The sequence below is a fragment of the Beta vulgaris genome, chromosome 5 (genome assembly GCF_026745355.1).
Source record: "Beta vulgaris subsp. vulgaris cultivar EL10 chromosome 5, EL10.2, whole genome shotgun sequence".
In the NCBI taxonomy this organism is placed as follows: Eukaryota; Viridiplantae; Streptophyta; class Magnoliopsida; order Caryophyllales; family Amaranthaceae; genus Beta; species Beta vulgaris.
This window is the reverse complement of record NC_079206.1, coordinates 21,588,340-21,606,068: the sequence shown is the minus strand read 5'-3', so window position 1 is coordinate 21,606,068 and position 17,729 is coordinate 21,588,340. Positions and strand designations below refer to the sequence as shown.

The window sequence follows — 17,729 nt, the reverse complement described above, 5'->3', positions numbered from 1 at the left end:
AACATCAGTTGATAACAGAAGAACGTTAGTTCTGTAAACATGAACAAGAAGTTGAATCAATAAGTTCAACAAACCAACGGAAATGGAGAAGCACGTGAACAATTAAATCAATTATTTAAAAAATGAATTATAAGTCAAATCGACAGGTTTTACAAATCAGTGAACACGGAGAAACACATAAACTTCTCGAAATACACAAATAAACATTGAGTGACAACAAAAAAACATTAAATAAGTAAACATGAAGAAAAAGCAAATGCGTTGGACTTACATGAACAATAATTAATAAAGGGGGAAACAAATTTTTGTTTCAAATCTTTGACTTAGTTTAAGCCTCATATATCGTCGGTTTCAGCAAATATGAGAATGACACTTCAATTAGAAAGAAAAAAAATCAAATTTATCCTTGGGGGGGCTAAAATGAACATTAGGTGACAACATAAAAACATTAGTCACAAACTTAAACACTAAGCCAAATTACTGTTCAACAAATCAACAAACACCAGTACACAGGAACAAAGGTTGAATTTCAAAAAATACTAGGTGACAACAGCAGAACATAACTCATGTCAACATGGATAACAAATCAGATAAATAAGTTTACATCGACAGGAAGGTTTGGCACCTCGATGTCAGCTCTTCGCCACAGTTGTAGTATGTTCCAAAGGTTGTGTTGTTCGCCTGAGATTCAGAAGTTGAAATTTCACCTCTACCATCAATAGGTTTAGTTAGGGGCATTTACAACATGACCCAAATAAGCCTCACTCACGGGTATCTGTGCAATTTTTCTTGTTGCTTTCACATAACTTCCCTCTTGTACCATCAAACCGTCATCCATTAATACAACACCAAATCAGATAAACAAGTTCAACAAATCGACGAACACCAAATGCACAAGAACAAATGTTAGATTTAAATGAACATCAGGTGACAACAGAAGAACGTTACTTATGAAAACATGTTACAAGAAATAGGATCAACAATTTTAACAAACAAACGAAAATGAAAGCACATTATTAAGGGTTTGAATAAATGAACATCGAGTGATAACAAAAGAACATCAGCCGTATAATTTGTAAACATGAATAATATGCTAAATCAACAAGTTTCACAAATCAAAGAACATAGAAGGAGCACGTGAAGAATAGTTAAAATTAAAGAAAACATCAAGTGACAACAAAAGAAAATCAATTATAAAAAAACATGAATTATAAGTCAAATCGACAAGTTTTACAAACAAGTGAACATAGAGAAACTCGTGAACAACTGAAAATACATATATGAACATCGTGGGATAATAGAAGAACAATAAACAAGTATACATGAATAACAAGCAAAATGAACAAGGTGGACTTAGATGAGCAATAATTAATGAAAAGGGATACGAATACCTGTTTCAAATCTTTAACTGAGTTTCAACCAATACATCGTTTATTTCAACAAATATCTCGTTAGGGGAAAAATACAAATTTTATAATGAGATATTGGAAAATCTAGGATTTTACAAAAGATGTATCTCATTAGGACTAGGAATTGTGAAACTTATTTTTTTCAGTAGGATTATGAAAGAAGATTGGCTTTAGAAGAATGAAATTGGGGAGTTTGGAAGAGATAAAAAGCAGACAAAAGTTGAAAAGTTTTGAAGAAAGTAGAGAAAAGCTAAAGAATTTGAAAGAGAGAAAAATTTTGGGTAAATGTGCTGCATAAATAAATGAGTGTAATGTCATTAATGTATTGTCAAATCATTCTTCGTATTTGAATTTGTTCATGTTCATTGCATCTAGTTTCATGTTCGTTCCATGCCCATTTTTATTGGATTTGGTTTGAGATTACTCATTCCATGTTTCATGTTCGTTCCATGCCCATTTTTATTGGATTTGGTTTGAGATTACTCATTCCATGTCTATTTCATCAATTCGAATTGCATTTGTTGTTCTAAAGGTTGCGTTTTGATAATGTGTACGACACTCTATAGAGACATGTGTATAGTATACTAATTGGAGAGAAAAGGAACAAACAAATTGAAAATTAGCAAACACAAGAAATATGGCCTTTTTTCTTGAGAATCCAAAAATATTGGATATGAAAGTTTAGCTCAGAGCAAGCTCAGGTTGCTCGAGATCTACCAATTATCCTAGCAAAGTTTACAACCAAAAGAACTATGTTATGTACTTTGACATTTTACACTATAAAAATAGCAACCAAAGAAGAAAATAAAATGGAGGGAGGGGCTATCCACTAAAGATCTTATGTGGTATTCTAAATTCTATGCAGCTGAGTAATACAGAAAAATAAAAATAAAAAATAGAACAGATCTACGGTTCTTAAATTAAAGATTGACTAAACTTGTACAACCTCGAACTTCCTGGAGACTGGGCTGAGACGCTGAGTAAATGGCAAGACTTTACACCTTAAGAATGTATAAGGTCAATCAGTTTAGCTCATCTGCTGTAATGTCGCTCCAAAATGTACAATACACAACTGCTCCCAGATGTTGGTTCTTCAGCAAATCCAAGTGACGTCAATCTTGGTATTGTTTTACATATGGGTATAAATCAGCCAAGCAAAGAATGAATGCTAGTCTTCCAGATGAATATATCAACATTGATATCAGCCAGAGGTGTTACTCATTCAATGGGTGAATCTGGCAACTCCGGCACAATTGCAGAAGACAACTCGATATGAGATGCACGGACGGCACCGATCAACCTCTCTGGCAACTCGTCTTCAGAATTTGCCTGAATTAACATTAACTTGAGGTCAACTATCTTGCAAACAAGCAGATTGCTTGCTAAAAAAAAAAGAGAATAATTGCCCATAAAAAAAAAGACTAATTCCAGAGATAATCTTAAAGATCACTAGCCCAGAATGACATCTCTAGTCTCTACCAAATGCAATTGCCAAATAAAAGGATGGAGATAATACATCCCTGTTTTATTCCTGTCTACTACCTCATCCGCTCCTAATTTTGGCACATTATCAGCTTATAATTGCTCATAAGTCAACTTTGAATGCAAATGATAAGAGGTGTTGAGACTTGAGAGTCGGGACATAAGATGGAACATTCGATCCCCAAAGCACAACTAGATCCTGATTCTAATTAAGAGTTTAAGGTGCCCAAAGACACCTTAGTTACGGAAGAAAAAACTACATATACGTACAATAAACCGGATCGCTAATTCCTAACTTCAGTTTTCTGTCATAGGAGGCAACTAGGAAGAAAAAAGAGCTAATTCTCTAGTCAAGCATACAATTGGCACTCATTCATGTTTGTCATTATACATTCATCTATCATCAACATTTCAATACTCCCCAGTACCTCTGCAACAATTTAAGTCCAAACAATTAACGTTGAAGTCAAAAGCCCTGCTGCTTCTCTCGGGAAGTTGCAGACTACAACCTTCTCTAGGTTCTATCCTCCAACCCTATGAAAGAAGCAACAACTAAAATTTGATACTACGTACCTGTACAAGAAAAGCCATATCAACCACCAATGTCGTAATCACCCCAATCACAAGGCCCAAAACTCCATTGGCTACTGTTGATGAGCCAATATCAACATCAACCTACAAAAGGTTAATCAGTAAATAATGACCAATCCTAATAATGGAAACAAATACACAATTATCAAATCTTCAATCTCAGAGATACAAAAAAATATTGAATTACTTCTAAGTACTGAGGCCCACGGATGTAGTTACAGTCGACTGCTTTCCCTAATAAACATGGAGTGCTTCCAACACTCTGACGAACAATCCAAGAGCCCTGCATAAAGCATATACCACTTGAAATGTTAGATTATGGCCAGTGAAGAAGCATGCAACAAGAGATATTGATGGACATTATAACAAGAAGAGCTGAAGCTACTGGAAATAGCTCTATTAGGTTCAGGACAGAGGAGTGGATAGTTGCCCATAAATTCAATCCATATTGCATAGCCTCTCTTATCTCCAAACAATTTCAGTTGCACAGATTGTGCCCAGCCTGTAAAGTAACCATAGAAGCGCTAACTAATTAAGTCATCCTATATGAAACAACTTGCATCTTTTCTCATCCATTCTTGAGAACATTACGCCAAAGAGCACCGCGACAAAAGCAGAAAACTGCGACAATGACTGGCATGTACCGCGAGTAACTAATATGGGAACGATAAAAGTGAAATATATGGGCTCTAACACTAATATATATTCTAAAGGAAACATAGTGTACACATGTTATACTATTTTCAGGGAAAGAATTCGCATTTCAATTAATGTACAAGACAGACCTACATAGCAGTCATCTTGAATAATAATGTATACTTGCCTTGCCTACATAAATTCCATCTATAATACAAGCTTTTCCCAGGATCTAGAAATTCATTACCATTTACATATCAAGCATCAAGAGGTAAAAAAACAGATTCAATACAGACGTGTATGCCACCTGGTCTTGGAGTAAAAGCATCGACAAAGCATGACAGTACACTATCGAGTATTTTCAAGTACTTTCAAGTATGTATATACTTCTTACAATTTGTCCTTGAAACACGCTGCATCACTTGGCAGCTAAAGTACATTTGAACTGACAAAATGGCAACACCACTAACATGACAATAATGTGCATACTATTGGCATAGGCCCCTTACAGATGTCCTGTAGTAGGTGGATGGCAGGGAGAGCGTAAATGTCATTTGAGGGAGTGCTACATATGATATATATTAACATAAGAAATAATTACATAGCCACAATGAAAACTTAATAGTACAACAGACACAAAATGCAAACAAAATCAAATGATACTGGTCCTGTAAGATTAGAGGGGGGGATTAGAAACAATTACATGAAGCCGTCAACTGACCAAGATTTACACAGGAGACACGACTATATACATACCACAGAATCCAGATACAGTATTATGAAATAAGAGGGGTGACAATACCCAAATTCTCTTTTCAAACTCCAACAATCTCTAAGCTTAAATTCAGTAGGCATTTCAGAAAATTTTCAGCTGAGAAGCCTGTGCAGTTACCTTGGGAACTGAAGGAATGAGCTTTAACCGACTGTTGCGAAACTCATCATCGCCATCCACGAAACGTTGCAGAAGTGACCCAGGTATTAATTTTGTTGTCACGAAATAAAACACCATACTATAGTGGGTTGAACCAGGTACCTGATGCATGAGGAGTAAATTTCCTTTCTGATTCAAGATATACCGAGTTAGATCAAAGCTTGAGTGGTTAAAAGCAACTCACTTGAACATTTATAACTAAAGAAAATAATCCTTTCTCCACAGCAACCTACAAACAAAAAGATAATCGGAGGTTAATCAAAGTGAGATTATGAGAGACTTAGATAGATGTCTGGCAACATAAGATAACATCACTGGAATCACATACTCAAAGCAAAAAAGATAATCATTAAACTAAGAGATGAAGATTGAATAGTACAACTTGAGATGCGATCAGTTGATCAATGTACAGTATAAATTCCAAACCGTTTCAGAAAACTACACAAGTTCAATGAATCAAATACCCACTTTGGCAATTAAATTTGTAAGACATAATCCCCATGACTTCACTTCCGAGCTTTGTTTGGCAATGAAATTTGCAAATGTAAGCCCCGTGACTTCACTTCTGAGCTTTGTAATATAGGTTTTTCAAGACTGGAGTACTGGACATACAGGGTGACTATATGCTGTCCTTAGGAAAGACAATAAGCTAACTACTTTACCATGTTCCTCAGAATACATTGCATACAGATGTTCCCATGAATGTAGATCAGTAGGGAACTCTATAACCCTGAGACACAAAGTTTTAGAGCATAACTGAAATATGAAGGGTACATGAATGCATTTGAGTATTCCAACTGGATTATAGTTTGGAAGTCTCAAGACTCTCAACATTCTACATAAGATACTGGGCAGTGACTTACTTGGGAATAGATTATTGAACTTTCCTATTGCATTTCATATAGATGAACAATTATAAAGATCAGCAATAGACTCCATACCCCTGATTTACTGTTTATCAGTTAATGACACAAATCCTTAGGCTAATATAGCAGGTCATATGTACTTAAAATGACTCATGCACCAAGGCTTTATACACTTGAATTCGCATCCCTGCACAAAACAATAATGAAAATACAATGACAATCACCTCTGTAATTCTAAATAAATTTGTTTGAAGAGTGATAATTTGGTACATTAGATCATATGCAGCTTTCAGTAACATAGGGCTAGGACTGGCCAGAATGTTAACATTATAGCACAACTCACTTAAATACTCCTTATAATTAGTCTGTCATGAATCACGATTTTAATATGTATATGAGACTCAAACTTTAGATGTAGCCATGTAGGTATACATCCTACCAACGACTTCGGATTTTCTTGAACCTTGGACATTGGTAGTTGGTACAGACACTTGTGGTAGTAGTAAATATTACACACCAGTAATATAAATTATATCTATATCTTCTTTGATGTCCTTTCAACTTTTTAGGAACATAAATTATTTGAAAGCTTTGAAATTCTACTCTAGTTCCATTGACAACCCCTTTCTCAGAACTATCTTTGCATAAGCTACTGCAATTACTGACAGAGCCGTCACCTTCCATCAGTTCTCTGAACATCTCAAAGTTCCAAAAGAATTTTATCATGTTACCACATAGGTGTCAAAAAAACACAAGAGCACAACCTGCTGCAACGTATAATGTCCAACACAGATGCCACGCCCAAGTTGAACACATTCAGTGATGGCACGTCGATTTAGATAGGTGGGATAGAAGACACGTCAATGTGGAGCTAAAATCCCAGTCTGACAGATTAACACCCCCCCCCCCCCTTCTCCCAGTAGAAGGAGGTGATGTAAATAGAATAAGCTATACTTATAGAAGCATAGTAGTCTAAGAAATCTGGAGAAGATAGACAAATAATATGCCTCATAGTAACGCCTGTTGTTCTGAAAAGAACAAAGTGACTTCACATACAATTCTGGCTTTGAAGTTAAGATAGTATTACTCCTGTATCAAGAAGGGGAAGAGAAAAAAAGAAAGCAGTCAAGATTGGCACCTGTGCTGCACAGCCTTGACGTCTAGCAACATGGTCCATCCGCTTTGAATCCTTGAACCAATCAACTGCAACAAGATCCATTAGATGTTTCCCTGCAGGAACCTTGGATCTGTCATGGCTGTAACTCTTACTACGAACTTTGAAGTTGTTTCCATCAGATATTCTCCAGCAATTGCGTGCGTTTTCATTGTTGTCTCGTCGTAAAGATCCCGAGAACATGCTTAGATCAATCTGATCTGTCGTTTCTTCAACAGCTTTAAACACAAAGGGCATTTTTAGATCTACCCTTGAATACAGTAGCTCCAATTATAGAATCAAAACAAGAAGTGTAAGTGAATAAAGTAATGACTACCTGTTTTCTTGACTTCATCCTCAGCTGTCGAAGAGTAAACCTACAAGATTGCCAAAATCAGAAAAAGGACATTTTAAATGATTACATCCATCATAAGAGTTTACAGAGTAGTGTAGCACAAACCTCTTGGTCTGCCTCAGGTATTTGAAAATCCTCGTCTTCGTCAGAGTCTTCATCCATCATGACAGAGTTTCTATTAGGAACAATATTCTCATCAGAAGAACTAGGATGAATGGATGGATCCTGAAATTTTTGGTTCTTTCTTAAAGACATGGATGCTGAGGTCATGTTGACCATAACTGGAATTCTGGGAGTAGCAACCCTTTCATCAGTTTGAGCAAAATATTCACGCAACCCTGTCGAAGAAGAGGGGAAAAGAAAAGATATTTAATCACATGGACGACACTTTTCATATTTTGCCATGCATACCATTTCAGTGAGCATGATTGATCATCGTTCTTACATTCTAACGTAAAAGCTTTACACAACATGAAAAAAAAAAAAGCTTCCATGCAAATTTTCTATCCATGCCAATATGCAACCAGGATAGCAGCAGAAGGTTGGGAAAGGTTTTTAAATTATATTCAACGAAGAATTTTGTTCTATAGCTTTCAGCAACAAATGTTTAGGGGAATTCAAGCGTTCCAAGAATAAGAATGGAAAAATGAGCAGCTAGAAGATATAAACAACTCTAGTATAGTTCCACTCAGTTAAGCCTCCAATCCAAGCTTTTACGGTAAAGTTCCAATACACATATTTTTATACGAGTTATGATCCAGAGAAATGCTCTAAATATCAAAAAAATAAAAATAAAAAAGAGTTTTTTGTCAGAGACAACCTTTTAAATACAACTTTTTGCGAAAGACAACCTTTTAAATTTTTTTTGGCAACTTCATACCTTAATGAATTTTTTATTTTTTTTCAAAAACAACCTTGACCAGAAATCCGGCATTGACTCACCAGATTCCGGTGTTGAGTGTTGACTCACCGGACATACCTTCTTCATCCCAAATTCCCCCCATTTCCCTCCTTTTACCCCCCTTTAATCATCTCACCACCACTCACCTCACAACTCGCCATTTTCAATTCTTCCTTCCTTAATAGATCGCCGGTATTAGCCCTTGAATCCACCTGAAAAACACAGCCCAAACAAGCCTCAAGAATCCTCTCTCTCTCCTCTGTTTCGGGCTACTGCCCACAACACCACCACAGCCTGCCACCTTGCAAAGTAATGCGAACCACCTGCAGCACCACGCCCCACTGCTACCGTCGTTCCCCTGCCACCCTTCGCAAGCCTCGCCTGACCTCCCTCTCTCCCACAACTCCTATCTTCTCTCTCGTTGGCACTCACGCACTCTCAAATGCTGCAATCTCTCTCTCCTCGAAGTAAGTGCTGAAAACGGAGGGCTAATCGCCGGCCCCACGCCCCACTCTCAAACGTTGCAATCTTGTTGGCACTCATTCAAGGGCTAATTGTCGGCGATCTATTGAGGAAGGAAGAACTGAAAATGGAGAGTTGTGAGGTGAGTGGTGGTGAGATGATTAAAGGGGGGTAAAATGAGGAAAATGGGGGGAATTTGGGATGAAGAAGGTATGTTTGGTGAGTCAACACCGGAATCCGGTGAGTCAATGCCGGATTTCTGGTCAAGGTTGTTTTTGACGAGAAAAAAAATTCATTAAGGTCTGAAGTTGTCCAAAAATATTTAAAAGGTTGTCTTTCGCAAAAAGTTGTATTTAAAAGGTTGTCTCTGACAAAAAACTCAGACAAAAAAAAAATGGCCAACATAAGATCTAGATTGAAAAGAATCAACTAATTACAGATCTTTCAGATTTCTAAAGGACAATTAAAATAAAAGGGAGCACTTTTGGAAGGTAACCACCCCCCTCCCCCCGAAAAAAAAAAATTATATCCCCAATTATATAATAAGAGTACTATCTGCAATATATAGGCAGCAGCTCAAAGTTGGCACATTGGTCCATTGTTCCCCATGCCCCCTTTTTACAACTTCATTTTCAGAGATATGAAGCATTTCGCCATCTTGTCTTCTGCTGCCGTAATTCTATATCTCTATTTAGTTCCCATTTATCTAAAAACAATTCCCAAACCCCATTTAATTCCGACCCACTTGCAATAACCTCTCCTAGTACCAATCCACAACACAGCCATTATTAATAAATTGGAAAGGGCATTAATAACAGCTTCTATAAGTTCTATAGTTTGGCAATGTTTCTTTACAATCAGTAAAGTTCAGTTTTAGAATTTTCACCTCTTTAAATCATTAACCAAGGGACCAATTTTATGTTGATCACCCACAGACCCCATACTACCCGCCCTGATAATAAAAATTAGAAGCAGCCAAAAAAGTTATAACAAGCTGAAATTTGCCAACAAGAGCTTGCCTGCAACACTATTTAATACTTGAAGGAGGCAGTGCTGCTGGAATGATGAGAGGTAGCCCACACCCCATCCTTTCAGATCAATCTGCATAAGGTGCTGCACCTGCGATCTGGGTCTGCCATTTCTTGGTTTTAGAGGAGAGATATTGAACCCACCGCCTAAAAATTGGAAAAATGATGTTGTCTACTTAGATAATTGCAAAATAAACTGAACAATGTAGTTGTAAGCAAAGGGAGAACAATATGCAATCCATCAAAAGCTCAAAGTCAGCAGGAAAACAGTTACAAAAGAGATCTAGAGTTTACTTTCAAGATGGGCTCGCACAAATCCTGGCTGAGGACCACAATTCTCATGCACCCTAGAGCGGAACAGTACAACTGCATAACAACAAAATTTACTTATCGGAAAGGGAGGCAGTTTAAAGGTGAATGAACAAACAATTAAGACTAACCATAACTTCCATCATCATTACGTCGCCAATAACGCACATAGCAGAGGTCACGGGGCCATACAAACCTGGGAAAATCAGTTTGCTAAGATCAGCTATAGAACTTTCTGCTACAAAGACGTGGTATAACTGCAGCAATGTTCTTCATATACTGATATAATATGTTCGTCTTTGAAAGAATTTCAACCGATATGCTATAAGTGTGAAGCATCAAGGACTAAGGAATCTCTAACTCGTTAGTGACTAAAGAATTAAGTGAATTGGAAATATATATTGTAAAAAAGATACTGCTTGCCGTGCATGTAAGCATTAACTAAGCCCCAATGGAGACCTGTCAAGTGCATTGGTCAGGTCGGGTAACTCCGTTTAGTTTTTGCTTCTTTAATGCTTTTGCATCAAATCCATTTTTCCCTTTGTTTCGCAGGTTCTTTAGGGTTTCATTGAAGAAAAGTCTTCATTACCCCTTAGTTTTTGGGTGGGCTCTAACCAAATTTCTGGGTCAGATGAGATTTTTCCAGGTCTACCCATTGGCTACACTAAAGCACAGAGGTAGTATCTACTATGTAGTCAAAAGTTAATTATTTCAATGCGCTCCTCAGGTATGATAATCACGGTAGAAGCCATAACAAAGAGCTAAAAAGTTCCTACTCTGGTCTACCCACCCTCCCACCCCCTCCCACCAACCCCAAACCATTTCAGAAATAAGAAAGATATAACTAGATCATAGCATATTAAACAGAAAATTTTCTAGCCAGCTCTGGTGAAGATTCATCTTCAATCCTAACAAGCACAATTACAGAAGAAACTTACGATGAAAACCAGTCAAGTTGAAGTCTCTGATATATTACAGCTGTATGTCCATCCACCTCCTCAACCAAACTGCCAAGCTGGAAAGAGCAATCCCATCTGGATAGCCACGTAAAGGTAAAATCACATCAGACTAAGGGATACCAGTACAAAAATCATCTTTAATGGATGTGAACTCAAGCACAAATCTCAGAGTAACTTAAATTTAAGAAGTTGGAAGCACATGCAGCTCCAACTCAAATACAAACTTGATAAGATCTACCCAGACCCCAGCTCTAGAAGCTGGACCAGGCACCCATCCTGATCAGAGCAGCAATAGCATGAAAATGAAATGGAAAGTGATATGATGAAAGAAGGAAATAAACAAGACAATTATCTGATCAATATCAGAAACTTATACAAAATAGAAAAGGAACCAGTATGATAAAACAAAAGGTGTTATACCCTATATACTACATCCCGGCATTGTGCGAACATATTGGACAGTCAATCTAGTCTCAAACCAAAAACAATCAACAATCACAAGCGGTGCTTTTTAAGAGTACTAAGTATATAAAAGGTGTTGAGGTTTTAACTACAGAGGATAAGGTATGCAGAATGATTTGCATAAAAAAGTTCTAAACTACAGATGAACAAAGTATGCAGAATGATTTGAAGATATAAGATCCAGGGGTCTTTCCTTGTAGTTCCACAATAGATGTTATTATCCGTCAAAGCAAGTTAATGTAGGACAGATTTAGATTTACAGCGGTCTTATAGCAAAATGTGAAGTTACAATGAGCGACACGCTGCTTTAAAACAAGTACTAGACAATGAGGGGAAAAAAGACACAAGATGGACTACTGTTAAGCGACCAAAAATTCACCAGAAATGCAACAACTTCGCAATAAAAGTCTACCAACTATGAAGCGACACATCAAATCATTAAAAATACAAATGTGTATGGTAGCAAACATGTTTAAAACAAATTTATTTAGATAGCACTCATTTTCACCAATCATCTGCAACACTTAACTCTCTTGCTAAGTTATTATTTAGTGCTTCCCTAAGAGAAACCACCAACATCTCCATTTGATTTTTTAGTATCCAAGAACATGTTGCAAGAAATATATATGTTAAGAGGTGTCGGTTGAAACAAAACAGGTGTGCAAATACAACAGCAGTACCCCAATGCCATCAAAGAAGCCCCCACTCTTGGCCCAAGGCATGTATGTCAAAGCTCTTCAGAATATATGATAGAAAATCACGGCTGATATTGATTACTTACTCAAACCTTGTCCCGTCCATACTCATTATTAGCTCAAATATCTCTTCACAAGTAGCTTCAACAACTCCAACAGCCCTCATCGCTCTGCTACAACTCCTTGGCTGTATGATAGAAATATTGCATGAAGAAGCAACAACAATGAAAAGTGAACCACCATACTCTGAAACAACAAGAAGTTACTCACAAGGTAATCAACTTCAGAAAGCTCTTCAAAAATACGAAGCCCTGCAATTTTAGAAATAAGTTGTCATCAGGCATCGACTACTAGTTTACAAATTAAAATATTTTGAAAAAGGGAAACCACTTTTATATTAAAAAGGGTACCATTTTGACATTGAAGAAGACGCCAATGCTTCCGAGAGAATACTTGATTATTAGTACTTTGAGATAGATCAGAGTCTATTTCACGAGTCCAGTCCAAAATAGCCTCTGGAGGTCCTAGATGTTGGAAAGAGTAAACAGCATTGACTGAGATAAGCAAGAGTTCTAATACAGACCACTAGGAGAAGAAAAGAGAACTGACCATTTCCAATTGTTGTTCTCCTCAATAAGTTAGAACCATCCTCCTCGTCTTCCTGGGCACTAAGTCTGCGAAGTTCCAAGAAACAGGGTGTTCAGAAATACAAAATCTCAAGGACAGAGTGATCAGAAAATAGTAGATTCAGCCTGAAAAACGAAATTTCTTCTTTTCTCGAAACCCCAACAAAAGGAAAAGAAAAGAGTAGTCAACAAAACAACACTGTTGTGCTAACTTCTGTGAATTTATAAATGATAACAGGGCCTACAGGAAACAACTTAGCTTGGTCACATTATAGAATTTTAGACTTTTAGTGCAAGTGTGTGAGTATCTCACAGAGAGTGGATCTTACAAGTTACACCTTTAAGGCAGAAGAACACAGCTGAATAAAAAAACAAACACTACCTCCAATTGAAATTAATATTCAAGGTGTAAGGCCGATATGATGAAATTTGAGATCTTTTAAACTCAAAAGATGAGCAGAATTTCAGGGCCAAATGCATTTTTATTATCACTTACTTAAACACCCCTCCCCCCCCCCCCCCAAAAAAAAAAAAAAAAATCAAACAGTCACCGTCATCTTTTGTTCAATTTGAAGTTCTCTACATGAGAAATTGCTATATCCAAAATATAGAGATCAAAACGATGCTTAAGAATGCGTACATAAATCTGATAAAAGATAATCTACAGTAGCTGATCTTTCAATCAAAATTATGCCAAGATTTTTCAAAACAAAAGACAATAGCAAGATTGAATAAAGAAGTACCTATTTGAAGTCTCCAACAGTTTAGGTTAGGGAATCCTTATAGAATAGAAAAGGCTTTCCATAGTTAAAGTTCTATAATCCCTAGACGCAACCATTTGCTATAGCCAATTACTAATGTGTAAAATGAGCCTGAGAAAAGAATATAACTGTCTTTACTCAAATACCTCCATGTCAAATACGTGAACATAGATACTTGACACTTCATTATAGACCATAGAATGTAAAATCTCCATCAAATGGCTGAGTCTAACACCTAGACATGTACCCATGTCTGACACCAGAAATACAAGACTATATAGCATATGACTACACTAAAAGCCAGATACGTACCCATGTCTGCCACCAGAAATCCAAGACTAAATAGCATACAACTAGACTAGAGGGCAGATAGTCTTCCATACACTGTCGCATCCTTTACATCAAATGGCTGAGTCTAACACCTAGACATGTACGCATGTCTGACACCGGAAATACAAGACTATATAGCATACGACTAGAGTAAAAGCCAGATACATACCCATGTCTGCCACCAGAAATCCAAGACTAAATAGCATACAACTAGACAGAGGGCAGATAGTCTTCCATACACTGTCGCATTCTTTATGCTGAAGTATACAACGATCACCACCACCATGACAAACGAAAAATCTTGCACCTTACGAAAGTTTAGGTCTATAGGTCTATTCAAGATAGGTTCTTTGATATTGAGAGAAAAATTGGGATGCTTCCAGTGTCCTTAATGGAAATACACCCATTGACATACTCTAGTTCAAAAAGGGATAGGGAATCAAAATTACTTGTCTGAATTCCCTCACTGTACTTCAGGGGGTGGTTAGTGAAGAATGATCATCCTCTTATGTGGCTGTATATCAAGAAGAGAGCGGGCTCTTTTAGCTTCCTTATGGTCTCACACCGCCAGAGAAATTAAAGGAAATTCAGATTTACAGTAGGATAGGCAAGCTATTCCCTTTATTAGTTATCTTTTTCTTGAGATTAGCTGGCAACCAAATAATTCTACCTCATAAGCAGATTAACTAACTTCATCTTAACTTTTCCCTTATCTTGAAAGTCACCATCTGTTTCTTTTTGTTGTTGGAGGAACTGAGATTTACCAACTATCTAAAACGTTGAAAAAAGGATCTATTTCCAAACCCTGCTGTCAGGGCATCCAGAAGTATTCCTTATTTCTAGATGAATTTGCAAAACCTATCATTAGAAATATGAATCAAGAAGCCACTTACTGACTTTCACGATCCGAGGAAGAAGCATTTCTCATGGAATCAGAACCCGCCTTATACTCAAAAGATAAGTACTTGTTTCCATTACCAACTTGTGACTCTTGGTGCTGCATACATAATTCAAATCAGCTAATCCTAGTTTAAGAATCAAAGAAAGATATATACTAGAATTTCATTAAAACATCAACATGAAAGTAAAAATTCACAAAATATAGGAGGAAGACCTGGTCAATGACTTGCTCGATCTTCTCTTTCCATATTAAAGCTTCCTGGATGTTGAACGCTGCCATCTTTATCACGAAGACACATCGAGTTAAGCTTTTCCATAATTTTTTTTGTAGCAGCGTGACAAGTGAAGGACACTGCATAATAACCAACCATAGTCTGGTACCACTATTCAAGCCACATTAGAACTACTTACAGCAGGGAATTCTAAATATAAATGTTGCTGTGCCTCGAAGTTGTAGCAGCTAGCTGCAGTAGTTATTTTAATAACTGCAATATCTGGTTGACACTCAAGATCTTTAAAAAAACCATATGTGAGTAGGCGCACATAGCAGAGTTTCGCATGATAGGGATTTGCTCAATAGTTGCTCTACATCTCTGATACTGAAACCATTTTGAAGTAGCTTCCACAAACCTATGAGATTCAACTAACTATAGAAATGATAACATAATAATCTTGAGCAATTCCAAACGGAGAGATGATCATGTGCTCAACCCTCCGGCGTAGAAAAGGAGAGTTATGCTCAAATAAAACTTATTGATTAGTCGATTTAGCAATTTAGTTTGTAGACCAGAAAGTACTTAGGCCCACTTGGACAAAGCCATTAACCTTATGCATCCAAGACTAAACTACCACCATGTGTATCCATCACAGCATCATGGAAAGAAAGAGTCCAGATGACTAAAACATAAAGCATCCTAAAAAACCTGAATAGAGAAGGAGAGGTGCAAAGGGAAATAACAAAACCTATACTAATTCAGATATGAAACATTTACAAGAGCAAAAGAAACCATAAGCTACAAAAAATAGCTAAATAGTGAAATGAAAAAGAGACACACCGTAATCCGGTGATATTTGTCCTTCTTGTTGTACACAGACAAGACATAAACCATCTGTACACCCAGGTAAGTAATACAGTCAAAATAATCACTTATCAGCCGAGAATCTTATATGATGCATCCAAAAACTTTTAGCCTATACAGTAGTCAGTGATAAAGGCTTGAGGGCTCACATGTCCATGATGGGTCTTCAAGCCTCGGTCCTCCACTCGACAATTGCCATCAATAACAAGCGTCTTGACAGGTACCTGTATAAAGCATTAAGAAACAAAAGAATAATCTTAGTAACAAATTATAAACATCACAAAAATGACAAAGGCAAGCATTTCTGGAGAGAAGCGAGGATATCGAATCCAAAAATCCAACTTATTTCATTTTCCCCCTCATTGAAACTCCTTTCAAGCTACATTCGTGTTCCTGCAAGATAATATCAACATGCATTTGGGTCCTCGTAAATTTTTCCATTTTCCACCTACATTTTAGCTATAGCCTTACTTTAGGAAGAAGCTAGCAAGTACGCCATTCGAACAACAGGAAGAATTTCAATTTCTCTACCCTCCTCTCAACTGATCTTCCTCGTTCCATATCCAATTTGATCATTGCAACTAATCAAACTTCTCCACAAAATTTCCATCATATCTTCCACTTCAAGTAGATTTTTCTCCCAAATTCAAGCTAAATCTGTCGTCATTCGAGCATTATCTCAACTCTGATCAGTCAAAATTCAACTAAAATTGACCTGAAACTTCCCTAATTCCTTATGACATAAGTCAAAGATAATCCTCCATCATTGCATTCGTTTCCCCGTCCTATCAACTCTATCACTTCAAATTTCAGCAAATTTAAACAACATTTCCACAAACAAATTCAACAACTACTATAAACCACCAAAAAATAAAAAATAAAAAAACACAAAGCAAAGTGACTTGCTTATAGAAATGTAACAACATCAAAACGAGCACAATTTTATTGCTTATACCTGATTATCTTGGGGTTTTCTCTTGTAATAAGCAAGAAGACGAGGCTCAAGAACAAAATATCTCATGTGAATAAAAGATCGACCAATTTTTCTCCTCCCAATTCTCACCATCCATCCTTCATACACCACCTTAGTTGATGATGACATCACTTACTTCCACCAAAAAAATAAAATAAAAAATAAAAAAATCAACCAAAAAAAGAGCGATAATAACAAAATTCCACCAAAAATCGGCGAAATTATTTCAAATCTTCAAAATTCGTTTGATCGCTGTTAAATTAACATATCAAAGTAAGAATTGATCTCAATTTATCAGCATTCAAATGATTCGGTGGAAACGGATTTTATTCTTTTTAACCAGAAATTCAAAATTCTGCTGATGAATTCAGAATAAACTCGGACAGAGAATTATCAACAACAAAAATCGAAAAGATTTGAACAGATTTTAGGAAATTCAATCTTTGAAGCAGCAATTTGATGCAAAATAAGGTTTAAGTTATGAAGTTCGAGGTTGAAAATTTTGCAGAAGACGTGAAAGAGAGAGAGAGAGGGGGGGGGAGAAAGGAGGGAAGGAGCACGAGAGAAGAGGTACGCAAGATCTATGTTTGTTTGTTTGCACTTATTTAATTTTGCTGCTGAAAATTAAAGGAACATACGAAAGATTAGAAAAAATGTGAAAGTGAACGTTTTCAAAAAATATACTCTAGCTTTTTGTCTTCTAGTACTATGTGTGATGTCTAGGAACATCGTCGTATGGACAATAAAATTGAAAAAAAGTAGTCTTAGTCCTTTAAGGGAAAAATTTTGTGTGTGAGAGAAGATTGGCATATAGGAATAAT

General features: G+C 36.6%; 1 protein-coding gene across 3 annotated transcripts; it reads right to left on the bottom strand.

The window, feature by feature from the left end:
* Positions 1–2,028: 2,028 nt before the first annotated feature.
* On the bottom strand, positions 2,029–17,547 carry LOC104893084 (protein ENHANCED DISEASE RESISTANCE 2). Of its 3 annotated transcripts, none has more exons than XM_010679159.4 (21): positions 16,891–17,543; positions 16,085–16,159; positions 15,912–15,965; positions 15,071–15,208; positions 14,850–14,953; positions 12,849–12,913; positions 12,650–12,763; positions 12,510–12,550; positions 12,326–12,426; positions 11,062–11,157; positions 10,255–10,319; positions 10,109–10,180; positions 9,806–9,961; positions 7,529–7,761; positions 7,406–7,445; positions 7,054–7,307; positions 5,234–5,278; positions 5,011–5,151; positions 3,670–3,765; positions 3,465–3,566; positions 2,029–2,738 (listed from the first exon to the last, which is right to left on the bottom strand). In XM_010679159.4, the coding sequence occupies exons 1-21, from the start codon at positions 17,035–17,037 to the stop codon at positions 2,628–2,630; spliced, it is 2,250 nt and encodes a 749-aa protein (XP_010677461.1). In that variant the 5' UTR covers positions 17,038–17,543; the 3' UTR covers positions 2,029–2,627. The 3 variants fall into 3 exon arrangements, with proteins under 3 accessions (XP_010677461.1, XP_010677463.1, XP_048500676.1); XM_010679161.4 differs by having other exon boundaries at positions 15,071–15,136; positions 16,891–17,542; XM_048644719.2 differs by lacking the exons at positions 2,029–2,738; positions 3,465–3,566; positions 3,670–3,765 and adding an exon at positions 3,782–3,984 and having other exon boundaries at positions 16,891–17,547.
* Between the last annotated feature and the right edge of the window lie 182 nt (positions 17,548–17,729).